The 27,822-nt window shown below is 35.9% G+C and overlaps 2 protein-coding genes across 4 annotated transcripts; one reads left to right on the forward strand and one right to left on the reverse strand.

Moving 5' to 3' along the window:
- The first annotated feature begins 206 nt into the window (after positions 1 to 206).
- On the forward strand, positions 207 to 27,596 carry wdcp (WD repeat and coiled coil containing). 3 transcript variants are annotated; one of them, XM_051139038.1, is made up of 5 exons: positions 207 to 295; positions 21,314 to 21,475; positions 21,560 to 23,474; positions 25,267 to 25,387; positions 27,088 to 27,596. In XM_051139038.1, exons 3-5 carry the CDS (start codon positions 21,600 to 21,602, stop codon positions 27,258 to 27,260), a joined length of 2,169 nt encoding a protein of 722 aa, XP_050994995.1. In that variant the 5' UTR covers positions 207 to 295; positions 21,314 to 21,475; positions 21,560 to 21,599; the 3' UTR covers positions 27,261 to 27,596. The 3 variants fall into 3 exon arrangements, with proteins under 3 accessions (XP_050994995.1, XP_050994993.1, XP_050994994.1); XM_051139036.1 differs by having other exon boundaries at positions 21,314 to 23,474; XM_051139037.1 differs by lacking the exon at positions 207 to 295 and adding an exon at positions 20,593 to 20,717 and having other exon boundaries at positions 21,314 to 23,474.
- fkbp1b (FKBP prolyl isomerase 1B) lies at positions 2,235 to 19,328 on the reverse strand. The gene is made up of 4 exons (XM_051139044.1): positions 19,208 to 19,328; positions 14,530 to 14,577; positions 3,052 to 3,164; positions 2,235 to 2,969 (listed from the first exon to the last, which is right to left on the reverse strand). The coding sequence occupies exons 1-4, from the start codon at positions 19,242 to 19,244 to the stop codon at positions 2,841 to 2,843; spliced, it is 327 nt and encodes a 108-aa protein (XP_050995001.1). The 5' UTR covers positions 19,245 to 19,328; the 3' UTR covers positions 2,235 to 2,840.
- Positions 27,597 to 27,822: the final 226 nt, after the last annotated feature.

Raw genomic sequence — 27,822 nt, forward strand, 5'->3', positions numbered from 1 at the left:
AACCACAAACAGCCAATCGGCATCAAGCGACCTGCTTTGCTGACCCGGATGTGCAGTATACATCAGCACGGAGGATGTAGAGGCTTTGAATCAAAGGTTCCGTTTAATGTTTTTGAAATATTCGGATGTTATTTGTGGCTAGGAGCCGCCAAAACAGTTATAGTTACAGTGATATAGTATAGTTAGTATGATATAGTGTAGTTAGAGTGAGATACGACACCGATTATTATTTGGAAGCTCTCAAAATCGTTGGCACAATAATTTCAGCAGGTGGCGACATATCCCACTGTTTTAGGTTAGTAACAAACTTCTATCTATCTATCTATCTATCTATCTATCTATCTATCTATCTATCTATCTATCTATCTATCTATCTATCTATCTATCTGTCTGTCTGTCTGTCTGTCTATACATTTTCTATCTATCTATACATTTTCTATCTATCTGTCTATCATCTGTCTGTCTGTCTGTCTGTCTGTCTAACCATTTTCTATCTATCTATCATCTGTCTGTCTATCTATCTATCTATCTATCCATTTTCTATCTGTCTATCTATCTATACATTTTCTATCTATATATACATTTTCTATCTATCTGTCTATCATCTGTCTGTCTGTCTATCTGTCTGTCTAACCATTTTCTATTTATCTATCATCTGTCTGTCTATCTATCTATCTATCCATTTTCTATCTGTCTATCTATCTATCTATACATTTTCTATCTATCTATACATTTTCTATCTATCTATCATCTGTCTGTCTATCTGTCTGTCTGTCTAACCATTTTCTATCATCTGTCTGTCTATCTATGTCTATCGATCTATCAATTTTCTATCATCCATCTGTCTGTCTATATTTCTATCTATCTGTCTATTCATTTTCTATCTATCTATCTATCTATCTATCTATCTATCTATCTATACATTTTCTATCTATCTATTTATCTGTCTGTCTATACATTTTCAATCAATTCATTTTCTATTTGTCTATCATCTGTCTGTCTGTCTATCTGTCTGTCTAACCATTTTCTATCTATCTATCTATCCATTTCTATCTATCTATCTATACATTTTCTATCTATCTGTCTATCTATCATCTGTCTGTCTATCTGTCTATCTATCTATCCATTTTCTATCTATCTATCTATCTATCTATCTATCTATCTATCTATCTATCTATCTATCTATCTATCTATCTATCTGTCTATCCATTTTCTATCTATCTATCTATCTATCTATCTATCTATCTATACATTTTCTATCTATCATCCATCTATCTGTCTATATTTCTATCTGTCTATCCATTTTCTATCTATCTTTCTATCTATCTATCTATCTATACATGTTCTATCTATTTATCTGTATGTCTGTCATCTATACATTTTCTATCTATTTATCTTTATATTTGTCTGTCTGTCTATACATTTTCTATCTGTCTATCATCTGTCTGTCTGTCTGTCTGTCTAACCATTTTCTATCTATCTGTCATCTGTCTGTCTATCTATCTATCCATTTTCTATCTATCAATTTTCTATCATCCATCTGTCTGTCTATATTTCTATCTACCTATCTATCCATTTTCTATCTATACATTTTCTATCTATTTATCTGTATCTCTGTCTATCTATACATTTTCTATGTATCTATCTGTCTGTCTATCTATACATTTTCTATGTCTATCTATCTATTTATCTGTATGTCTATCTATACATTTTCTATTTATCTTTATGTCTGTCTGTCTATACATTTTCTATCTATCTATCTGTCTATCTATCTATCTGTCTGTCTATCTATACATTTTCTATATATCTATCTATCTTTCTGTGTCTATCTATACATTTTCTATCTATTTATCTTTATGTCTGTCTGTCTATACATTTTCTATCTGTCTATCTATCCATTTTCTATCTGTCTATCATCTGTCTGTCTGTCTGTCTATCTATCCATTTTCTATCTATCTATCTATCAATTTTCTATCTATCATCCATCTATCTGTCTGTCTTTATTTCTATCTGTCTATCCATTTTCTATCTATCTATCTATCTATCTATCTATCTATCTATCTATCTATCTGTCTGTCTGTCTTTCTATCTATGCATATTAATTTTGGTTGATGGAAAACATACCTTGCTAGCAGATATGAAGATATGAAACACTGAATATTCTTACCACCTGCTCTCTCTAATATCATATGACCTTAATCAGTAATAAAATGTATCAATGTCACAAATTTTTCAAAGAGTTCAAATATCTTTATTAAGAGCAACTTGATAAAATGTTAATTGAAGCCAAAGCACTCCACAGTACATATTCAGTTTGTTCCACGTCTCATTTTTATAGAATTGAATGAGACTTACAGCAAATGTTTATAAGGGATAGATTTATATATAAAATATATATAGTAAATACAGTAACATTATCATTTGATCATATGCATTCAGCAGGATATACTTTTATCAAAAGTGGCAATGCAGACAGTGGTTGTTAATGCCCCTCAATATACAGAATTATAACCCATTACGCCCTCCTGTGAAATAATAACCCTACCAAATTCAGCAAGGCAGTGGATTCAGTCTGGTACAAATTAAAATACTGATTTAATGACTGTATTGTATTCACATACTTTCAGGAAAGTGTAGTATGAAAAAAAACACTTTGCATGTAACAAAATGAAACTAAGATGCCAAAATAGCGTTAAGGTCATGTGTAGAAAGATACACACTGCATTTATTGACGAAAAAGAAAAGTTGATGTCTAGAATGAAGAAGGTTTAGTTGGTGGGGCGGGGACTCATGTTTCTCCTTCTCCATTTCAGGACTTCAGCCCTTTAAAAGCTAACGGTTCACTCCAGTTTCAGCAGCTCCACGTCAAATATAAGAGTGGCGTTGGGAGGAATGACACCAGGGTGTCCCGTGGCCCCATAAGCCATATCTGGGGTGCAGGTGATCTTCGCCCGCTGACCCAAACTCATCTGAAATTAGATGGAAATACTATAAAGCGAGTAGAAACTGACAGAAATGTTCAGAAATACATGCAGCATCAGGCTCAATTACCTGTGCAACTCCTTCCTCCCAGCCCTTGATGACTTCCTGTCGGCCGATCTTGAATTTGAAGGGCTTGTTTCTGTCTCGTGACGAGTCAAACTTCTTTCCATTCTGCAGCATCCCTGTAATTAAATAGCAATCAAGTTAAATACACAATTATCATTACAACAAAGTATATTTTTATCCTTCCTGAAGAAAACAAAAGTTTACTGTTCATAATACAGAAAATCTAACCCTAAAATTAAGCAGAAGATGGAACTGCACAAGTACAAGCCGCTAACACATTTACACACATCTAAACAGATAAGCAGCTGACAAAAGCAACTGTACAATTGCAGTTCCCAAGCTTACTGGAGAGAGTAATTACTGTCCTGGAACAAGAGCTGAACAGATACCATCAGCACAACATCCTCAAGCATCCATTTAACAGATGATTCACACTGTGCAACATAGTGGACTAAATAGACCAAACAACACTGCCCTGAAACAGCAGCTGATGAAACAGACAGTCCACATCAACCATCCACCATATCACCATCATACAAATGGACCCAATGGTCCCAGCAGTTTGTACAACCATCATACTCAGACATACTGATAATCCGCTTCATTATTACATGTCACTTTGTGAGTAAAATGTAAAACACAACTAGACACCATGAGGCTAGGGTGTTCTAAAAAAAAAAAAAAAAAAAAAAAAAAAATATGCACAGTGTGAAAATTGCACAGTGTGAAAATTGATTAATTAGAGATGCTTTTAATTATTCCAATTTAGTGAAACCATTAAAATGGAATCCAAAAAATTAATGGAAAACAGAATTTGAGAAAAAGAAAAAACATACTTGATAGGGCTTTAAAAATGTTATTTTTTTAAAACTTTTAATAAATTGCTGCTAATTTGTGTTTCATGATATTAATTAATTAGACAAGCTTTTTGATTAATATTTTATTATTTAACCATAAAAACAGAGTCTAGAATTAAAACGGAAATAAACAGAATCTAGAAAATTAAAACGGAAAAAAAAATAAACCGGAATTTGGCGGAAAAAAATAAAGGCCATATGCTAGGTGGTTGTTAGAGTATTCTAGTCATTGTTAAAGGAGAACTCCACTTCCAGAACAAAAATTACAGATAATGTACCCCCTTGTCATCCAAGATGTTCATGTCTTTCTTTCTTCAGTCGTAAAGAAATTATGTTTTTTGAGGGAAACATTTCAGGATTTTTCTCCATATAATGGACTGATATGGTGCCCTGATTTTGAACTTCCAAAATGCAGTTTAAATGCAGCTTCAAACGATCCCAAATGCGGTTGTAAACGGTCCCAGCCGAGGAAGAAGGGTCTTATCCAGCAAAATGATCAGTTATTTTCTTTTAAAAATACAATTTAAATACTTTTTAATGTCAAACGCTCATCTTGTCTTGTTCTCCCTGAACTCTATGTATTCTGACTCAAGACGATTAGTGTATGTCAAAAAACTCCAATCGTATTTTCTCCCTCAACTTCAAAAGTCATTTCAAAATCATCCTACATCACTGCAGAAGTACCGACACAGTCTTTGAAAAGTGAACATGCAAAGAAGATCAAACACCCTTAACAAAAAAGGTGAAACAGCGATATAGGACGATTTCGAAGTTGAGGGAGAACATGAGATGGGAGTTTTTCGACATACCCTAACTGTCATGAACCGTAAAAAAACAGTTCAGGCAGAGCGAGACAAGATGAGCGTTTGACATTAAAAAGTATATAAATTGTATTATTTTTGTGAAAATAATCATTTGTTTTGCTAGATAAGACCCTTCCTCCTTGGCTCGTTTATAATCACATTTGGGATCATTTGAAGCCACATTTAATCTGTATTTTGGAAGTTCAAACTCCAATATATGGAAAAAAAATGCTGAAAAGTTCTCTTCAAAAAACATAATTACTTTACAGCTGAAGACAGAAAGACATGAACATCTTGGATGACAAGGAATGAGTACATTGTGTGTCAATTTTTGTTCTGGAAGTGGACTTCTCCTTTAAGGTGTTGCAAAAGTGTTCTAGATAGGGTTTAATGGTCTTCTGGGTGGGTAGTGTCTTACGCTAATGTTTTAGATAGTGTCTTACACTCATCACTGTCACTTTCTAGTCAGCTAACCAATCAGAGTGGAGGAGGGGTAGGACTAATACCAACCAACTACTTGTGCTATGATGGAACAACAATGGAGAGACTTACGTCTTTACCAGATGGAATTGTCAAATTACCATAATATTGCTATAAAAAAGAATGCTTTTCAGCAGAGCGCCTGATGGATGCTTTGGTGGCCATGTAGCCTTAGGGTGCTGATTTTGTGTGGTTTTTACATGTTCTAGGTGGCTGTTAGGGTGTTACTACACATAACGTGATACATATGTGACATGATGTTATACAGATCCAAGGTAAATTCATTTCTGTGAATTTTAACAGCAAGTCTACTGATTTCCTGACTAAAACAGCAGACAGCACTAGAGAATTCTTTGTTTAACTCCTTTAGGGAGTCTGGCGTGGTCAGGCGTGGTCCACTAACACACAGCTGACCCACCGGAGGGAGCACTTCTGTGCTTATCTAAATCTCCTGCGGAATCTGAGCTCTTGTGATCCAAATGAACAAAAAGAATGAAATATGAAACATTGGCCTAATTCGCCGGATTATTCGGCCGGTTTAAGTAGGTCACCTTTTGCCTCCATCTATATCACAGAAAGGAAAAGAGAAAGAGAGAGAGAGAGGAAGATACAACCAGTAGCACTCTTGTTTTCCATGATAACAGTACAAGTATGTATACAATATATAAGAATATGTTGTGCAGGGTGCCAAATGCAAAATAAAGCAACAAAAGCTGTTTAGTTTTGTTAGATACTTACATACAAACGTTTTAACTTTTAGGTTTCCTTTATATACAAGCAAATACAATGACCAAGATTGAGGCATGATTTCCCCCGTTTTTTAAAAGCACCTATTTACAATACAACACAGGGACCTAATTCCTCATAACTGATGATAATTAAAAAAATACATTTGCTCTCCCATACAGTACCGTCAAAGCACAAAACAGCAGCAGACTATCCCAAAATTCTTTACCTAATAAGTACAGTTTATATTGTAAGATGAGATCTTGTTACACAGAGTTCAATATCACAAGCCCACATTTCACTTTCAACACTAAGTTTATGAATAACCATCTAAGTATGCTTTAGTGAAGACAAATGTGTCTGTGCTTTGTTGAAATCGGAGTCCGACACACCATTAGAAGCATTTACTTCTTACAGTTTTGTCTATGCCGAGGGAGATATGAAAGATCACTCACGCTGAGAGATGGTTCTCGTACAGTACAGTATTAACTTTCACTCCCCCCCGGACTTAAATGGAGCTGAGACTTCCAGGAAGGCCCCTGCGCCAAGATATCTGCAGAGTGGGCTTCGTTCCAAAACCAGACAGTATATTATAATAGCAGCTTGTTCTACTACAAGGACGAACTGAAGGTTATTTATGAATGAACTAAACTGACTAAATATATCTAGTGTTACTACAAACCTGGACTTTTATCAGTGTATACAATGACCATTTATAAACTAGATTTTTACAAGAATAGTACTTGCCCATTCAAAACGTTTCAGGTTGTTTTGTAGTTGCTAAGGTCAATAGCTTTAAAGAAAATATGCTGTTGCTCCTTCAGTGAGCAAGCCAAGAATCTACTTAAAGGAGAACTCCACTTCCAGAACAACAATTCACAAATAATTTTACGTGTGCCTCATCCAAGATGTTCATGTCTTTCTGTCTTCAGTCGTGAAGAAATTATGTTTTTTGATGAAAGCATTTCAGGATTTTTTACATATAATGGACTTCGCTGGTGCACCTCTTTTGATCTTCCAAAATGTAGTTTAAATGCAGCTTCAAAGGACTCTAAATGATCCCAGCCGAGGAAGAAGGGTCTTTACTAATCATTTTACCGACTCGGACCTTTGAGTCTCTTTCAGCAAAATGAACAAATCTTTTTTTGAGTCATTTCGTTCATTTTAGCAAAATATAATTAAAATGTTACGTGTTACTTCCCTAACACATCTACTGCTTACACAAACGTTGATCACACTACATACAAGACAAAACTATAATGCTATAAGAAACAAAAAAGATTAATTCATTGTTTACTTGGATCTTTAGTCTGTGATTAGCTCACCTCACCTCTTATCTGATAAATTTTCACGTTTGAGTCATTCGTTCATCACGACTCAAAAAACCCGAAGACTCGAAACAGGTGAACTAATTCCAGTACAGAACCTAACAGGATGTTGCGCATATGCGACTGAACGAATCACTCCCCGAAACGACTCGTTCTTCCCGAGTCACATTAAAGATTTGTTCAAAATAAAAGAATCATTCAAGAACGACCCATTACTAATTCGTAGCATTGTGGACGTGCATCCCAGAGCCTGTGCTACACAAGCTTTTGTGCTAAAAAAGTAAAATATCTGAGAGAAGATGTAAGCCCAGGTTCATTACAAGTCACAAAATATCTTACAGCTTGTACTATCTGTTCCCTGTTTTAGGGTGTTGTTTGTGTCTTCTGATTGGTTGTTAGGCTGTTCTGTATGTTTTAATGTTACTAGGTTTTTCGGGATGGTTGTTAGGGTGTTGCTATAGTGTTCTAGATTATTTTAGGTTGTTTTTTTTAGGGTGTTTCTAGAGTGTTCTGCTTGGTTGTTAGGGTGTTGCTAAGTTGTTACTAAGTCGGTCTTCTAGTCGGTTGGTTGTTATGGTGTTGCTAGAGTGTTCTGGATGTTTAACAGTGTTACTAGAGTCTTCTATGTTATTAGGATTTCTGAATGTTCTTAGTGTGTTAGAGTGCTGGTAGAATATTCTTGATGTTTTTAGGGCTGTTAAGGTGTTGTTAGGTAGTTGCTAATGTATTTGCTAGGGTATTTTCTATGGTTTTTAGCGTGTTCTGGGCGTTCATAGTGTGTAAGGGTGCAGCTAGGATGTTCTGATGTTTTAGGGTGTTTCTAGGGTGTTCTGAGTGGTTGTTAGGTGCTGCTAGAATATTCCTGATGTTTTTAGGGTTGTTAGCGTGTTGCAAGGTGGTTGCTAATGTCCTCTGGATGGTTATTAGGGTGTTGCTGGAGTGTTCTGGATGTTTTAGGGTGTTGTTAGGGTGTCATCTGTGGTTGTTAGGGTGTACTGAATGTTCTTAGTGTGTTAGGGTTCTGTTAAAATGCTCTCAATGTTTTTAGGGTTGTTAGGGTGTTGTCAGGTTTTGGCTAATTAGTCTGGAGTGTTCTAGTTTTAGGTAGGTTGTTATGGGTTGTTAGGGTGTACTGAATGTTCTTAGTGTGTTAGGGTTCTGTTAAAATGATGTTTTTAGGGTTGTTAGGGTGTTCTTTTGGCTAATGTCTGTTGGTTTGTTAGGGTGTTCTGAGCATTTTTAGAGTGTTCTCTGTGGTTGTTAGGATGTTCTGAGCATTCTTAGTGTGTTAGAGTGCCACTAGAATGTTTTTGATGTTTTAGGGTTGTTAGGGTGTTAGGTAGTTGGTAATGTCCTCTGGATGGTGATTAGGGTGTTGCTGGAGTGTCCTCTGTGGTTGTTAGGGTGTACTGAACGCTCTTTGTATGTTAGGGTTCTGTTAGAATGCTCTCAATGTTTTTAGTGTTGTTAGGGTGTTGTAAGGTGGTTGCTAAAGTCTTCTGGATGGTTATTAGGGTGTTGCTAGTGTGTTCTTTATGGTTGTTATAGTGTTCTGGACCCTCATAGTATGTAAGGGTGCAGCTAGGATGTTCTTAATGTTTTAGGGTGTTTTGAGGGTGTTCTGGGTTGTTGTTAGGGTGTTGCAAGGTGGTTGCTAATGTCTTCTGGATGGTTGTTAGGGTGTTTTGGAAGTTCTTAGTTGATGTTTTTAGGTTTGTTAGGGTGTTGCAAGGCGGTTTCTAATGTCTTTTGGATGGCTATTAGGGTGTTCTGGGTGTTTTAGGGTTTTGCTACGGTGTTCTCTGTGGTTGTTTGGGTGTTCTGAATGTTCTTAGTGTGATAGGGTGCTGGTAGAATGTTCTTGATGTTTTTAGGTTTGTTAGGGTCTTGCTAAGTGGTTGCTAATGTCTTCTGGATGTTTATTAGGGTGTTCCAAGAGTGTTCCGTATGTTTTAGGTTATAGCTAGGGTGCTCTCTGTGGCTGTTCTGGATGTTCTTCGTGTGTTAGGGTGTTCTGGATGTTTTAGGGTGCTGCATGGGGGTCATTACGCCTGCAGTGCACTAAAACCAGGCTCAACACTAGTCACAGAACATCTTGCAGCTTCTACTATCAGCTCCTCTGTGACCACAATTACAATCAGCGGTCATGTTGGGCGGGAGCTTTTCTTTGGCTGCTGGATGTAATGGGGGCAAGCCTGATCTACTGGCCGGCCTCACTGGAAAACATGGAGTCGTTTTCAGTTCCTGAGCCTGTGCGTGAGAGGTTGGTGGGAAAGAGTGTGAACCGGTACAGCAGGCAGCTATTTTTATCACATCTTACAGTATCCGTCTACAAGAGCCGGCAGCCGGTTTCTCTCAGTCAGCGTCAAATGTAATCAGATGCACATGCTACCTGAATGCGACTGCCTCTTATAGATTTGTTGGCACATTTCAACTCGAAAACATGTCAGCAGAAAACCACGTGGCATGGCACACACATGGTTCATGTATCACCAAACAAGAGTATTCTGGCGGAAATGTCAAGTGCAATGAGAGAAAGCTAAAAAAAAAATGAATTAATGTGATTTAAATGTGATTTATTCTTTTGATGCAAAGCTACATTTTCAGCATCATTACTCCAGTCTTCGGCGTCATATGATCCTTCAGAAATCATTCTAATATGCTGCTTAAGAAACCTTTTTTTATGAATATCAGTGTTAAAACAGTTTTGCTGCTTTATTAATTACTAAATATTATTTTTGTGAAACTTTTTGGTGAATGGAAAGAACAGCATCTATTTGAAAAAAAAAACCCAAAACTTTTTCTTAGTCACTTTTGATCAATTTAATGCATCTTTGCTGAATAAAACTACTAATTTCTTCTTCTTTTTTTTTTAAATCTTACTAACCACTAACATTTTAAAGGTAGTGTGTACGTCTGTTCAATAATTTCCATGCTTAACTTAATCTCATATTACAGCCTGCTGTGTGGTGACCTGCACAACTCATTTCCAGAACCTGAAACCCTGGCTGCATCTCAATTTCCAAACTATCCATACTAAATAGTATGCCAGAATATGATTAGAGCATCATGAATCATAGTTAAGTTGAAAAGAGAATGCCAAATGTGCCCAGATGGTACAGTTTACTATATCCGGTGGGGTTTCAATGCCTGTTTTTCAACTAATGTTATTACTTACAAGCACCTGCACTATGAATGAGAAGCAATTTCCTGCGATTGAGACCTGCAAAACATCCCCTTTTGAGATCCACAGAACAAAGTAAGTCATACAGGTTTGGTGGAAATAACTGAGAGACAATTTTGGGTCAATTATTCCATTAGAAAAAAGGTTAAAAAAATAAAACAGTGAGCAATGAACTGTGGCTCTCACACAAGCTAGTATCTTCCAGAAACAAGAGAAGGAAACATACCCATAATGGCACATGACGTCACTACTTTAATGCCTCTGAATGCCTGGTCAGGGTTCAAGAAACTGGACACCTATAGTGGGTTTCTCTTCAATGCCATTACAGTGGCCTAATCCTGGAGCCACCACCAATCACATGGGTGTCTCTTCAGAGCATATTTATACATAGTATTGCAATTGTTATTAATAGAGCCGCCAGTCACGGGAGGTCTGATGGTTTCCTGTGCTCTAATAATAAACCCCAGGGGATCCAGTGGGACTGGGCTAATTGATTTGTTCTGCCCAGCTGGGTCAGAGAAAGGTAGGTGTGCAACGGGGTGGGGGTCTCTCTGCTAATTCAGGCATGAGCCTGTGATAAAATCCATCCTGTTTCGCTTGGCATGCAACCATGACTGCTGATAATATACAACCTGAACTTGTTACATTATTATGTTACAAAGAGGAATGAAAGGCTCTACTACTTCCAAAGCAGCAGTTATCATTCAGAGCCTCTCCAATCATAGCTCAGTCAAGTTAAAGAACCAGTTTTGCATCAAAAATTAGATGCAACCACAATCTAAAATTGTCATTTACCCATTGCCAATGTGAGTAAAACCAAATTACACAATTACAGTACTGTTCAAAAGTTTGGCATCCATTAAGAAATTAATACTTTTATTTTGCAATGATGCATTAAAGGAGAAGTCCACTTCCAGAACAACAATTTATAAATAATTTACTCACCCTCTTGTCATCCAAGATGTTCATGTCTTTCTGTCTTCAGTTGTGAAGAAATTATGTTTTTTGATGAAAGCATTTCAGTATTTTTCTCCATATAATGGACTTCATTTGTGCCCGATTTTTGTACTTCCAAAATGTAGTTTAAATGTATCTTCAAGGGGCTCTAAACGATCCCAGCCGAGGAAGAAGGGTCTTATCTAGCGATTTTTTTTGAAAAATAAAATTTTGCAAAAAGTAGAGTTTGGCAAAAAACTCCATCTTATTTTCTCCTACAACTTCAGAATCGTCTGACATCGTTGTACCTTTTTATTTGTAAACAGCATCTTTGTGTGCTGTTCTTTGTAAACACTGGCTCTGTAGTTCCGCCTATGTTCCACGTAATTTTCGACGTGATTCAATAGTACGTAGCATCGTGGATGTGCATCCCAGAGCCTGTGCTACACGAGCTTTTGTGTTAAAAAAGTAAACAAATTTTTATTTTGCGAAAAAAAAATGACTGATCGTTTCACTAGATTAGACCCTTCTTCCTCAGCTGGGATCATTTAGAGCCCTTTGAAGCTGCATTTAAACTACATTTTGGAAGTTCAAAATCGGGGCACCAATGAAGTCCATTATATGGAGAAAAATGCTGAAATGTTTTCCTCAAAAACCATAATTTTTTCACAACTGAAGACAGAAAGACATGAACATCTTGGATGATATGGGGGTAAATTTTTTTTTTAAAAAAACAGTAAGATTTCTAATGTTTTTTTTAAAGAAGTCTCTTCTGCTCACCAAGCCTGCATTTATTTGATCCAAAGCACAGCAAAAAGAGTAAAAATGTGAAATATTTTTACTATTTAAAATAACAGTTTTCTATTTTAATATATTTTAAAATGTAATTTATTCCTGTGATTTCAAAGCTGATTTTTTAGCATCATTACTCCAGTCACATGATCCTTCAGAAATCATTGCAATATTCTAATTTGCTGCTTTTATTGTTATTATGTTGAAAACAGCTGAGTAGAATTTTTTCAGGTTTCTTTGAGGAATAGAAAGTTCAGAAGAACAGCATTTATCTGAAATAGAAATCTTTTGTAACATTATAAATGTCTTTATCATCACTTTTGACCGATTTAAAGCATTCCTGAAAGATTCCTGAAAAAATATACTCAATTGTTTTAAATATTAAATTAGTAATTTAAATATTGACAATGAATCTTGAACAGAAAATCAGCATATTAAAATGATTTCTGAAGGATCATGCGACACTGAAGACTGGAGTAATGATTCTGAAAAGTTTGCTTTGATCGCAGGCATAAATTACATTTGAAAATATATTCAAATAGAAAGCAGTTATTTTAAATAGTAAAAATATTTCACAATATTACTGCTTTTGCTGTATTATGGATCAAATAAATGCAGGCTTGGTGAGCAGAAGAGACTTATTTAAAAAACATTTAAAATCTTTTGACTGGTAGTGTATATATTTTACATTATTACTGTTTTTACTGCATTTTTGATCAAATAAATGCAGCCTTGGTAAGCATACAGTAAGAGACTTCTTTAAAAAAAACATTAAAAATCTTACAGACCCTAAACTTTTAACCAGTAGCGTAAATCATAATCATAAAAACTACTAAACCTGAAGGAGAAAATGCATTAATTGGTTTTTACGGTCCATCACTTTATTGTGTCGCATTAGGATACATGCGACAGTCATGGAGCGTTTCTTTTAGTTGACCATTTGCATTTCTTTGATTTATTCTCTGTTATGAGCTAAAAAAAAATGCATAAATGGCCTACAAAACTCTTTCTGTTGCTTGTGGCATCTGACACCAACGAAAAGTTTTCTGACCCCAATTTTTTGCTGATTTTTATTCTGGTCACTGCAGACAGATTTTACACTTACAATCAGACTGTAATCACAGATAAATGAGCTTTGTCTTTGCACAAATTTCCTTCCTGTTCCACACTCCAAACATTTGATCTTTTGATTTTTGTCCATTTTAGCCAAAAAGCTTGTGTCGCCGAATAGTGATGAGTTGACCGTCTCTGGTGGTAGTGCTGTATCTGGTTCACTCCAGGGCTCGAGGGCTCTCAGCGAAGGCCCTGCAGTGCTATATTAAGTACTGCAGAAGGGCTGTATTGACGTCTGCAGTGAGTCTGACCCTGTTCGCTGCTCTGAGTGCTAATGACTGCTAGAAGCTCATCTCATAGTCAGTGCTGCCGGACTCTAGCATAGTTCAGCCTCAAGCTGTTTAGATTAGCCCTGATACAGATATCTCTGATAATTCTCACAAATAAAAAAAACTTTACATTTATTATGTCTTGGCTTTTTTTGTCAGTATTAAAATATATTAAAGAAGACAAAAAAAGAAAAACATAAACACATACTGTAAAATAACTGAGTCTGAATATTCAGTAAAAAAAATTATTTTGTCTTATAGGTATAAAAAGAAACTAAATAACTAAATCTATTAACTGATTAGTTAAATAAGCAGTACAGCTGTTTTCAACATTGAATAATAACGTTTCTTGAGCACCAAATCAGCATATTAGAATGATTTCTGAAGGATCATGTGACACTGAAGACTGGAGTAATGATGCTGAAAATTTAGCTTTGCATCACATGATCATCAGGCTTCAGAGACATTCTAAATTTCATGTCAATTATTCAATTATATCAAGTTATAATAATATAATTAGTAATGAAAAACTGTATAGTTTAGAAACAATAAAAGAATGGATTATAAAGATAAAAGCATTTTCATTAGTGCTCTTAGACTTTTGGACTCTACTGTATTTTATAGGTAACAATATGAACATAATGAGTGGAAGGCATTAATTTTCTGTTCTAGTTGGCAACATCCTGTATGTCAAGCACAATAGTAAAGGTCCAAAGTTCAAGTAATAATAATTATAAGGGCTTATTATGTAGCTGAGGACCGAGCAATTCAACGCAGAGAAAGAAATGCAACATTTATCAAGTTCTACCTGCGTTTTCAAAGAGAAGCACTGGGGTACTGAAAGGAAAGAAAACATTAAATGGGGGAGACAGAATGTTGTTATCGACATCCTGTTTCCTGTCTGTCTGAGCTGGTAGTCTGCAGGGCGCACTATTCGCCTGAGCGAAACGTCCAGCAAACAGCATATGAGAACAGTTACAGCAGATTGTTTACCTATGTAATGCACAACGCATGTCTGTCCTTTCTTCGGGAAGGTTCTTCCTGTAAAGAAAGAGGAGAACAAGACAGTTACTGCCAAAGATGATTCATAGCACGTGAACCTTATACCATAATATCCACTGGCACCATCACAGTCTGGTGATGAAAGAGGCTTTTTCAGCTTGTAGTTAATGTTATCAGTTCATTAACTCCTAGTCTCAGACATAGACAACACCCTTGTTGACCGTCCACTGACCATCTGATGTGTACTGCACATAAACTGACTCAAATGACCAGGTCCAGTCTTACTGGCTGGCTGGCACACAGATTCCTGGACTCAAAGGTCTTTATCAGGTAGTGAAGCTTAGAAATTATGCAGTTATGTCAATAATTATGCAGCTTTATCTTCAGGTTTTTGCACTAACAACACTAATGCGCTAAAGATGTCTGGTCGGCCTATTGGCCCCGATATTAAGCATTTTTATGGTTATCAATATCGGTCATCGGTCAACCGATTTGCAGATAAATTAATTTAAAAGTATTTAAAGAAACTTTTTGTCAGAGCCCTTGTTATTTTTAAATTTGATATTAATTTTCATTTTTACACCGGACATATATGGGCCATTCTACAGAATTGGTGCACATTTAAAAAGCATTTTAGTATTCAAATCTTAGATGTTTACTAAGATCCTTTTATTATCTATTGAAAGGTACAATAATATTTAAAATATCTGTAAGCTTACTATATATAAAATCATAATTTAGTGGGTATTTTCAACTGGGAGGTGGCTGTCCCAAACCCTAACCCCTGAATTTCAACTTATGAAAATTATATTCAAATATTTTTTGCGATTTAATTCATTGTTGTTTTTAAAAATATCTTTTTGAATTTTTTTTAAGTGAAGTTAAAAAGAAATTAGTTTATATTTTCTTTGTAAATTCGGAAACTTTATGTAAAAAATGTACCGAAACAGTGTATGTTTTGTTGGCTGAGACTGATTTTAACTACTTACTTACTTACTTTAATGATCAGGAAATATTCATGTGTCACGCTCTCATATAGCTACAAAATGTGAATAGATAGGCCCCATCATTCTGAGGTAAATGTGTTCAAAAGTATGAAAAATATATGTGTAACTAAAGAATGTCACTACCGAACAACATTTTCCACAAATAAACTCACTTTTTCAGTTATTCCATAAGATTTCGTTTTTTATATGTGTACAACTGTTCAGAACTGTGCTAGCTTACCATGTGCTGATCTTTGAGCAAAATTCAAAAGTATCTAAAATTGTCACTACCAAAACTACCAGGACTGAAACATTTGGTGAAGTTTTGGTAGTGACATCATTGTTTTTTTGGGTGTTATCCCATAAAATTGCCACTACCATAATAGTCACAACCAAAGTCATGACTGTTTCGGTAGTGACAAAAGGGGACACATAATCCTTTTTTGGGAGGGAAAATAAACTAAATTTCAGTACAGTTATGCACATTTTTAGTATTTTAGTATGTTTTAGTAGTGTTTTAGCATGTAAGTTAAAATGTGATGTGGTCGCTACCAAAACGTTATTGTCACTACTGAAAATGTGCAGTCACCACCGAAACATGGGATGTTTTGTCAGAAATAAAGTAAACTGAATTATCAACTAAGATGCTATGATAGTGTTTGGTTCAAGTTTCAAACTAATGAATCCTTGAGTTTGAAATCAGTATGATCAACTTTTTGACTTTTACAAAGAAAAATTGGATTCAAAATAATACAAATCTCATAAATCACACTTGAAATGTTGTTAAAGTTGTAATTGTTATTGATTTATCTCTTAAAACTTTTTCATAAAATAGAAAAAATGTATTCACAAGCAGGTTAGCAGAGTCTTTATAGGTCAATATAACCCTTCTTAATAAATTACATATGATTGTGTTTTGGGGAAATCTGGGGAGAGGACAAATATTCCAAAACTTTCTGAAAATACAATATGAAAATTAACTGCAGAATGCCCCATATATCGGTTAAAAATATGTGATAATCGTTATCGGCATCGGCCATGAAAAACACATAACGGTCGACCCCTTAGTTCCAAACCTGTAAGACCTTTGTTTATCTTTAGAACTCAAATTAAGATATTTTTGATGAAATCCGAAAGCTTCTTTCTGACCCTGCATAGACAGCAACTACCTCGTTCAAGCGCCAGAAAGGCAGTAAGTTAAATGTTAAAATTGTCCATGTGACATCAATGGCTCAACCATAATGTTATGAAGCTACGAGAATACTTTTTGTGCGCAAAGAAAAGTAAAATAACATCTTTATTCAACGATTTCTTCTTTTCTGTGTAAGTCTTCGAAGTGCGTTCACAAGAGTACCACAACACATGCGTTTGATCCTGCATTCAGATTTCATCAAAAATATCTTAATATTTGTTCCGAAGATGAATGAAGGTCTTACGGGTTTGGAACAACATGAGGGTAAATAATTAATGACAATTTTCATTTTTGAGTGAACTATCCCTTTAATCCACAAACACCAAAGGGACTGATAAAGTCACATGGAAATCCACAAAGCAGTTTCTACAGTCATGAGACCCGGGTTTGGTCTTCATTTGCAGTCCTGATCTGGAGAAAGCGTGCGTGTGTGTGGTGGAGGTGGTTTCTGATTAATGTGTGGGAGCTGGACAGGAATGTGAGCCACATGACAGCAGGCCGGTGGGGGTCAGATAGGATGTCAGTAGAGAGCAGCCCACAGACGCAAGAGACCCGAGCAGAGCGAGAAAAGTGAAAGCGCCATTACATGGCATTCATTCCTGACACTGGTGACCCCAGCAGGCAGTTCTTGAGTTCGATGACTGGTGCCAAGAATTCTACGTTTGAAATGTGTCAAAATCATGATCCCTCACGGTCCCTTCTGCACTTCTTAATGCTCATTAGTACAAATCACTAAACTCTTCCTGGTCAGTATTAACTTATAAAGGAATAATTAGACTTCAGGAAAATATAAACACAAATGTAACCAATGTAAGCATATAGGACACGTGTTGAGTTGTTAGAATATTACTAATGTCATTTTGCTGATCTTTTTAACCAAAGTGAGTTTGGACAAGGCAATAAAGACAATAAATAAAAACCACAAATGAAAATCATACATATGATCTACCTTTTTTTAATGAGATTAATACTTTTATTTAGCAAGGAAAGTAACAGTAAATACATTTACACTGTAAATACAATAATTTGTATTCATCAAAAATCCTGAAATATATATATATTATTGTTGTTTTTCACAAAAAATATTAAGCATCACATCTGTTTTCAACATTGATAATAAGAATTTATTTATTTATTGAGCAGCAAATCAGCATATTAGAATGATTTCTGAAGGATTGTGTGACTGAAGACTGGAGTAAATGCTGTAAATTCAGATTTACATTAAAGGAATAAAAAACAATTTAAAAAATATTAAAATAGAAAATATTTTAAATTGTAATAATATTTCACAATATTACTGTATTTACTGCAGACTTGCAAAAACATAAATATATATATATATATATATATATATATATATATATATAGTCATAAGTAGCACTGGTGTATTTGTAGCAATGGCGAACAATACATTGTATGTGTCAAAATTATTTATTTTTCTTTTATGCCAAAAATCATTAGGATATTAAGTAAAGATCATGTTCCATGAAGACATTTTGTAAATTTCCTATCGTAAATATATCAAACCTTAATTTTTTATTAGTAATATGCATTGCTAAGAACTTCATTTAGACATTTCATTTGGTGATTTTCTCAATATTTTGATTTTTTGCACCCTCAGATTCCAGATTTTGGAATTACAGATAAATATTGTCTTATCCTAACAAACCATAAATGGGATGCTTATTTATTCAGCTTTCAGATGGTGTATAAATCTCAATTTCAAAAAATGGACCTTTATGACCAGTCCAGGGTCACACATATTGTTTGTGTGGTCCAAATGTTATTCTCTATATCAGTTTAGCCATTCAGATTCGATGATTAGAACTATATATATAAATGTCAACAATGCTAAATTGTATCAATGAGTGTCAGTCAGTTTGGTACCACCAGCAGACAGGTAATGCAACAAGTGGCACGCATAACAGCGTCTTACTGTGCCATTAGACTAGATCAGGTCTCAAAAACCCAGTGACTCTGCCAACTGTGCCAAATTACCCTGCAAAGCCCCCCTCAGATTAACATCAAAGCTCATGTCTAGCCAGGGCAAGAGTGCTGCCATCTGAGGCATACATGACATACGTGATCAGCAGCATCAACCTGTATTTCAAAAACCAAAATCACACTACAGAGAAAATCTGACAGCTGTAGTGAGGAACCATAATAAAAAGAGTGTTTGAGTTGGCACACATGGCACATATTATCGCTGGGCACAGACACGTTAAATCCCTGACTAGACAGCGAGCGGGAAACATCCTCATAGCCTTGGGCGTTTGAGTTTTGTGTTAGAAATCTTAGTATTGAAATCTTTACCCAAATAACATGCAGTGAAAATTCTAGAGTGTAAAAAGATTATGTAATTAGAGCTACAGAACGTTCCCGCAATTCCGCTTTTGCCGTTACAATGTATCAAAACAACATTCGAATCCGGCAAAACGTTTAGAACGTTCGTGAATTTGAATTTCGAACTTATTAGATGGTAGCGCCTTACCGTCTCCTGGAGATATTGTTTCAACCTCAACACCCATTCTGTTAGCGCGGGTAGATCCTACAGTAGTGAGACAGTGAGAGCGAGACCGACTGTGAGACAGCAGCGCTGCACTCCGCCCACTGTCATATCAAATCTAACTGTACGCGCCCTCAGCTAGTTTGCAATGGTCAAGCCGTGGTGAAATATTAAACAAGATCCCTTTTTCTGATTAACCGTCAGGCTTTTTATGAGATTCTGCTACATGCTGGAACAGTGTACTGTGTTAAACCTATTTAACAGCACTTATAAAATGTTTTTTTGTTCATATATCGTAAAAAAAAAAAAACTGTACCTGCATTTTTATCATAACTGAATAGTGCTTGTTTTAACAGTAACAGTAAAATTATAATAATGCACAAACAATGCTAGCTCCCATATTATGACTTCAAGTGGCCATGAACGGACGTTCACATTCGCTTAGTGTTCTGGAGTTGTTAATGTTATGTACACATGAGCCTATTTGGCAGCTGTTTTTTTAAGATGCTTGTCTAATTAAAATGTTTTTTCAACTTCAGTCAGGAGATCCCTACGTTCTGTTCCAATCAGATGTATTCTGTCTTGTTGTTTTTAACTAGAAATAACCAATTTATGTTTAAATTGTTCTAGTTCATCAAACTAGCCTAATTATACTAACTAAATTGATTACGAACTAGACTGAATCAGTAGTCGGTTCTCGAACCGAATCCGATTTGAAGGGATTCGGGTTAACCGATTCATTAAACCGACAATGGTATCTTTCTGATTCGTAACGAGTCGAAAACCGTGAACTGATTTATTTTTATTATTATTATTATTATTTTTTTTTTGTATGAAAATTTGACTAATGGTGCGGCAAGATTGATTAAAAAAAAAAAAGTATTGCTATTAAAACATGCAAACAAACCCCTTTTGAAAATAAAGGGTTGAAATTAATTGGTTTGTTTATTGTCTATGCAAATAATTATAAATCCTTTGTTTTACTAGCTAAATCATTGTTCCAACAAACACTCTTATCAATTCATTTAATTAAAATATAATAAAACATGTAACTACATACGGTTTTATTGGAGCATTTTAGATTAGGGATTGTGACAATGCTGAAAAAATATTTTTTATTGAACAATATCAGTTTACAAACTCAAGTAACAATAATTTTGCATATGGAAACATACACACATTGAATTTACTTAAATCTCCAGTCAAATATATAAATGTCCATGTGTATATATAGACGTAAAGAACTTCTAAATCGTTAAAACTGGCATTTTAAAACAAACTGTTCGAAAGAATCGATTCGCAGAGCTGAATCAAACTTCCCTTCGCTTGTTTGAACGTGTGTAAACTACAGTTCCCATAATGCCCGAGTCATCCTCTTTCCGGTTGTCCATGACTTCAAATGTCTCCGCGGGGAAATGCCGACACAGCTCAAGTTTACATGCTTTTCTTTACGCATAGTTGCCATGGTTTCAGCAGTCTTGTCAACAGCATAATGGTATGTTTGTAATATTACTTTTTGAGAATGGTTGTGTGCCGTTTATAATATTTTGCTTTTATTTTCAGGAATGTTCTAGATCTAGATTGCCTGCTTCACAAGGTAGCATGTGGTATTGCTGTAATACATGTGAAACTTTCGCGAATGCTTTTGTCAGAGTATGTTAGTTACTACAGTTAATGTTACTACTGTAAATTTCAACTTCAAATAATGCAATAAGCTCTAAGAATATTTATGTGGTCTAACTTTACCTTTTAGTAAGGGGTTATTATGTGGAATCAATGTCCAATGTGATTCATTTAATCCTTGATTAATGTCTGTTGTAGTACAATGGCTTCCCATTACAAAAATTAATAACCAAATCATAATACAAATAGCATCCCCTTTAAAAGTTCTGGCTACTAATATTATTTAATAACTGTAGTAACTATAGTTATCAAAGTAACATGTTTTTGTAATGATGCGGTCATATTTACCATAGCTTGGGGAAATTTAACATAAGAATTGTGCCAAAATACATTAATGTGACTCCACCTTATTATTATTTTATTTAATATCAGCATATATATGACTTACATATATTTTATGCATTTCAGGCCTGGGACAGAAAAAAAACTTAAGTCAAAAGACGTAGCATCCCAGCCTCAGAGGGTTTTATGACGTCGGGGGTCGCGTCAGCCTAATCTGGTCATCCAGTGGAGCCTCACTCCGGCCAATAGGATTAGAGAGTGAGGGAAGAGGCTTTACCTATTCTTGGAGTATGTGATGGCAGTCTTCTCCTACTGAAGCACAGAGTTACATCTACCTCTTAATACTGACTTGAAACCTTTCTGTATGACCAGGAACATTATTTTCCTTTCCATTGGAGAAACTGAACCAAGCATGGAGCTCGGAAAAGCCAAGCTTCTAAGAACAGGGTTAAACACCCTACACCAAGCCATTCACCCGGTGCACGGAATAGCCTGGACGGACGGTAAGCAGGTTTGTCTCACGTCGTTGTATTCAGTCGACGGTGAGCCCAAATTTGGTGACACTAACGTTATTGGACAGTTCGAGCATGTTTTGGGACTCTTCTGGGGGCCGTTGTGCTGCTCGGGGTCCCCGGCATTGCTTGCCGTCCAGCATAAAAAGCATGTCACTGTTTGGCAACTTCAGCTGAGCGCTTTGGAGCAGAATAAACTCCTGTGCACACAGACTTGCGAAATGAGTGAGCCATTTCCACTGCTGTCCCAGGGATGTGTCTGGCATCCCAAAATGGACATATTAGCCGTTTTGACCAAGAGGGACGCCTCGGTCTTGTTTTCCGTGCGGGTCGATAATCGCCGTGTGAAGGCCGACATCAAGGGCAGCGGTCTGATTCATTGTGCCTGCTGGACAAAAGACGGAACCCGCCTGGTGGTCGCCATTGGTAGTGCATTGCACTCGTATATTTGGAACGACATCCAGAAAAGCCTGGTGGCATGCTCCTTCTGTCCTATTTTCGATGTAGGTGGGTATATCTGCGCGATTGAGTCCACCGACGAGGCCCAAGTGGCTGTAGCAACTGAACTTCCGCTTGATAAAATTTGCGGGCTCAATGCAGGCATCGCTTTCGACCTGCCCGAGTCAGAGGCTTCGACGTGCCGCCCTTCTCCTGTTTTGACAGTGGACACGGATTACTATTTGGACAGACGGAGATCATGTGATTCTGAACGGTCAGGACACACCTCCTCATCCGGACCCATAGATCTAACGCACATTCTTGCCAAACACCGAAAATCAGATCCAAGTCCGCTCATCCACTTGAGGCGGCGGGATAATGTGACTGGAACGGGTCAAGACTCGTCACATTTAATTCTGGTGACCTATGAACGCAAGGTCACCACTACGAGGAAAGTCAGCATCCCTGGCATCTTGGTGCCTGATATTATCGCCTTCGATCCGAGCGGGAGCACGGTGGCCGTGGCGTCGAACACGTGCAACATGATCCTCGTTTACTGCATCACTGATTCTTCCATGCCCAACGTCCAGCAGATCCAGCTGCAAAAAAACGAGAGGCCCAAAGGGGTGTGCTTTTTCACCAACAAGATGTTGCTCTTCATGATTGGCAGGCAGAAGTCCAATGATCCTGCTTTCCTCCCCTCCTCCAACACGGACAAGTACATCTTGAGGCTCATAGCCAAGGAGCTGGTATTCGACGAGGAAGTTGCCACCCCAGTGGTTCCCAAGCCAGAGTTGGCGAGCCAACATCATGGGATTAGACGTCATTCCGAGAACTTTACTAAAGAGGACCGTCTATCAATTAAGGATCTAATACTACCCGGAGGCTCGGTAATTGTTTCACCATCCAGTCGGAGGAAACTCATCGAGGAGGTACGCAGCACAGATCTGAGCCCCGTTGCGAGCTCCGTCGACTTCTCGGATAGAGCGTCCAGTGCCTCTTCTGTTACTCTGGAAACCTACGACATGGATCACATCAGCCGTATGACAACGCTCGCCGTAGCCGGTCAGGCCAGCCGGGATTCCAGTCGACCCTGTTCGCCCAGGTACGAGGCCTCGGAAAAGTTATACTCCGATGCCACTCCGCCAAAGAACAGCTGTCAGTCCAAGGAGAAGAACCTGGAGCAGCTGACGCAGAACATGGAGAGGATTTTCACCCGATTTGCGGACGTCCAGCAGTGCCTCGCAGAAATCAGAGACTTCACCCAAAACGGCAAAAAGATTGCATGCAGTTATCCATCTGCTTATGAACCGCAATATGTGCACATTACGTGTCAGGTATGACGTGATCCATCGTTCTCTTTTAAATCGTGCTGGAAAAGTCTGCAGTCTAATCGGCTGATTTATTTATTTGATTAATTGGATAAAGGATTTGATTTCCAGCATTGTATTGAAAAAAACATCTAGTCCAATACTTGTGATATGCAAAAGTAAGGGTTAAAAAAAATTTGGAATATTAAATTATTTGTATTAGGATAATTTAGGTATTATAAATTATATTTATGAAATCTATTAATAACAATAATAATTATTATTCAGTTTAATTCTGTTATAAATTCTAAATATAATTTAGAAATATTCTTAATTATTTTTATTATTATTATTCTTTACATTACAGTCATTTATAATGTAAAAGTGAACATGCAATATAAGAGCACAGACCCTTATAATTGGTTGTCATTTGTCCATAAATAACATTTTATAAAATTATAAATAATTTATAAATAATCTAAATTACAATTCTTTATTATTATTATTATTATTATTCATTATTATTTACATTACAGTAATTTAGAATGTAAATAATGAATTTGTAAGTTTTTTATAAATAATCAAAACTATAATTATTCTAAATAATAGTAATAAATATTATTTACATTACTGTAATTTATAATGTAAATGTATAATATAAGAACACAGACACTTATAACTGGTTGTCATTTGTTTAAAAAACATTTTATAAAATTATAAATAATTTATAAATATAAATGATAATACTTTATTATTATTATTATTATTGTTACTATTATTATCTATAATAATTTACATTACAGTAATTTATAATGTAAATAATTTATGACTTTGTAAATGTTTTATAAATAATCAAATATATAATTTTTGTAAATAATAATAATTATTATTATTGTTTTTATTATGTATAATAATTTACATTACAATAAATGATATCAAATGTGAACACCCTACTTATCATTTATGACATTTGCTGTCAACCATTTTCATTGTTGATTTTTATTTTTTTATGTTTTACGTTTATTGATTACACGCATTAATTAAATTGTAGAATTGAATGGTAACACTTTACAATAACGTGTCATTTGTTAAAATTAATGTATTAACTAACATGAATGAACAATGAACAATACATTGCACTATTAATCTTTGTTAATTTAATAAAAAATACTGTTAGTTTATGTTAATTCACAGTGCATTAACTAATGTTAACAAACACAACTTGTGGTTTTAATAATGCATTAGTACATGCTGAAATTAAGATTAATAAATGCTGTAGAAGTATTGTTCATTCTCAGTTCAAGTTACCTAATGTAGTTAACTAATGCTAATTAATTACCTTTATTGTAAAGTGTTACCAATTGCATTATAGAGTTTCCAAAGCAGATGTAAAGACTCCAACGGGTCAAATACCCTTCACAATTTGGAAACCCTCTTAAATGTTTTTTCAAGACCATGTACTGCATAATTTGCATTTGAATGTTAAGTTTAACAACAAATGATTACTTGATTAAATGATTTACTTATGGAGCTAAATCCTAATCCAAACCAAGACTCTACAAAGCACATTTTACTCTTAGTCAGACCATCAGGCCGTTTAACATTGTGAAGCATCACGCCAACTCATAATTCTCTCGCTGTTGTCAGTACAACCCTTTGTCAGCAGATGTCAGATTGAAGTGATTCTGTTGACCTTGGCATAACTTGTCTTAGGGGAATCATCAGACTTAATCCATGACCACATGACCAGGTCTGTTGTGAATGATGCTTACTTAAAGTGACTCATGGTCCTAAAATTTTGTATTGTTTTTCGCTTCAGAAACAGTTGTCTGAGAATGTGTATACGGATGAGAGACGGCCGCTGTTGCTGTGCGGGGGACGGATCTGCCTGCGGGTGGTGCAGGAACTCTTCGGCCTGACGGTCGTGGAGATGATGCATGGTACGTCTGGAAGAATGGCAGAAGTCTCCATCAAATGCCAATCCTACCATCAATGCATATGTAATAAAATGAGACCCAATCTGGTGCAGCTATACAGCTGAGGTCAAAAGTTTACATACACTTTGCAGAATCTGCAGAATGTTAATTATTTTACCAATTATTTTTTTTTATTTAGTATTGACCTGAATAAGATATTTCACATACAAGATGTTTACATATAGTCCACAAGAGAAAATAATAGTTGAATTTATAAAAATGACCCTGTTCTGAATTTTACATACGCTTGATTCTTAATACTGTGTTGTTACCTGAATGATGCACAGCTGTGTTTTTTTGCTTAGTGATAGTTGTTCATGAGTCTTGTTTGTCCTGAACAGTTAAACTGCCCGCTGTTCTTCAGAAAAATCCTTCATGTCCCACAAATTCTTTGGTTTTTCAGCATTTTTGTGCATTTGAACCCTTTCCAACAATGACTGACTGATTTTGAGATCCATCTTTTCACACTGAGGACACTGATGCTCCAGAAGGAAACTCAATGCATTGAGAGCCGGGGGTGAAAACATTTTGGATTTGAAGATATGGGTAAACGAGTCCCTCAGTTGTCCTTAGTGTGAAAAGATGCATCTCAAAATCATAGAGTCATTGTTGGAAAGGGTTCAAATACACAAAAACGCTGAAAAAACAAAGATTTTGTGGGACATGAAGGATTTTTCTGAAGAACAGCGGGCAGTGGAATTACATGCAATGACGATTATATGCAGTGCCGCCATGCTATTAGTTGAACTACTTTTCAGTCATTCACTGGTATGAAAACAATTGGAAAACAAAACCAAAACCTGGACAATTTATACGCTTCAGAAATGCCAAGACATATCTAGAAAAAAGAAAATGTATGGTCACCCTTTGCGTTGAAAAACACTGAACACTGAACGAATCACCTGAATGTTTCTGAGATCTGTGTTGACATTTAAGGCTGTTTTACAGTGAGCAGATGGGGTGTATTAATGAAGCCGTACAAAGCACGAATCCTGTTTTCTTTTGTTGAAGACAGATTGTTCAGCGTGCTTTGGCTTCATTTAATTGTCAATGACTAAAATAGGAAGCGATTAGGTGGAGCAATCGGATTTGAGGGTTTAAGTTTGAATCAGCTTACAGCCTTTTGTGCTGTGCGTCTCTACAGCTGATGTATGCTTGAACCACTGTCACTTATGCTAAGACCGCAAGCTACTGTGCCAAAATTTCTAATGGTTTTAAAGAAAACATTAACCCAAAAATGAAAGATGTTTGTTTCTTCTTTAGAACAGATTTGGAGAAATTTAGCATTACATCACTTGCTCACCACTGGATCCCCTGCAGTGAATGGGAGCCACCAAAATGAGTCTAAACAGCTGATGAAAACATCACAGTAATCCACAAGTAATCCATTACATCAATTGACATCTTGTGAAATCCATCTTTTAAGGCATTTTAACTTTTTCTGGTCCATAATCCATAATAATGCTTCCTCCAGTGAAACATTTCATGTTTTCAATTGTAAAAGATGTTAATTGATGGACTGCAGTGATGTGGATTACTTGAGGATTATTGTGATGTTTTATAAGCCATTCACTGCAGAGGATCCATTGGTGAGCAAGTGACATAAAGCTACATTTTTTGGGGGGTGAACTGTTCCTTTAAATACCTTTTTCTTGTTGTCACAGGTCCCATGTGGATCGTCTTGGTGGCTGATGCAGATGGTTTCGTTCCGCTCACATTTAAACACAAAGATGAGCTCACAATCAGGAGTGCAAGAAGGAAATCTCCTATAAGACCCCCGAGTTGCCCTGATGTATTTCCTCCTGAAAGTCCAGTGTCTCCCAGTGCAGAAAAATGAAGCCTGTTTCATCTCAAGAGGACTTATTAGACATATTTTTTTATTATATTTGTCTTGTGTTAGCTGGATATCTGTGGGTAACACAGGGATACTCCAAACTCTTAGTTTGGAATTCAGGGAAAATTTCATGCTGACGTATACGCCACTGTGATATTTATTGGACGTTGGTAGATTTGTGTAACGTGACAGTTGTCAAGGGCAGAACAGTTTTTTTAATTTTCAGAAGAAATACTTGAGTGCCTGCTTGATTATTTTTGCTTAAATAGTTTCTATTTTGTCTCATACAACAAAATGATGATACATGTAATGTGACATTAAAGATTCATAGTGATTGTATTCTTTTGCTTCATAATGGATTTCATTAAACTGTAAGTAACACATGACATTAGTAACAGCCTACATTAAAATAACCGCATAGTAGCACATTCACACTGAAAAAAGTGTGATGATGCAACAAATTTCACTCAGAAATTGTTAAAATTTCAGAAATAATCACAAAGAAATGGCAAGTAAACCAAGTAGAAAAACTGAAATAGCATTTTCTCGTAAAATAATAATCAAT

This window comes from Labeo rohita, chromosome 20 (assembly GCF_022985175.1).
Source record: "Labeo rohita strain BAU-BD-2019 chromosome 20, IGBB_LRoh.1.0, whole genome shotgun sequence".
NCBI classification, from domain to species: domain Eukaryota; kingdom Metazoa; phylum Chordata; class Actinopteri; order Cypriniformes; family Cyprinidae; genus Labeo; species Labeo rohita.

Excerpts from the sequence above, each read along its gene's own strand:
- fkbp1b (XM_051139044.1), bottom strand. The coding sequence starts at position 19,244 with ATGGGTGTTGAGGTTGAAACAATATCTCCAGGAGACG. Across the intron at positions 3,165-14,529 it reads ATGCGTTGTGCATTACATAG|GGATGCTGCAGAATGGAAAG; the intron begins GTAAACAATCTG and ends ATTTAATTACAG. Across the intron at positions 2,970-3,051 it reads GGGAGGAAGGAGTTGCACAG|ATGAGTTTGGGTCAGCGGGC; the intron begins GTAATTGAGCCT and ends ATCTAATTTCAG.
- wdcp (XM_051139036.1), top strand. The coding sequence starts at position 21,552 with ATGACCAGGAACATTATTTTCCTTTCCATTGGAGAAACTGAACCAAGC. Across the intron at positions 23,475-25,266 it reads ATGTGCACATTACGTGTCAG|AAACAGTTGTCTGAGAATGT; the intron begins GTATGACGTGAT and ends TTTTCGCTTCAG. Across the intron at positions 25,388-27,087 it reads GGTCGTGGAGATGATGCATG|GTCCCATGTGGATCGTCTTG; the intron begins GTACGTCTGGAA and ends TTGTTGTCACAG.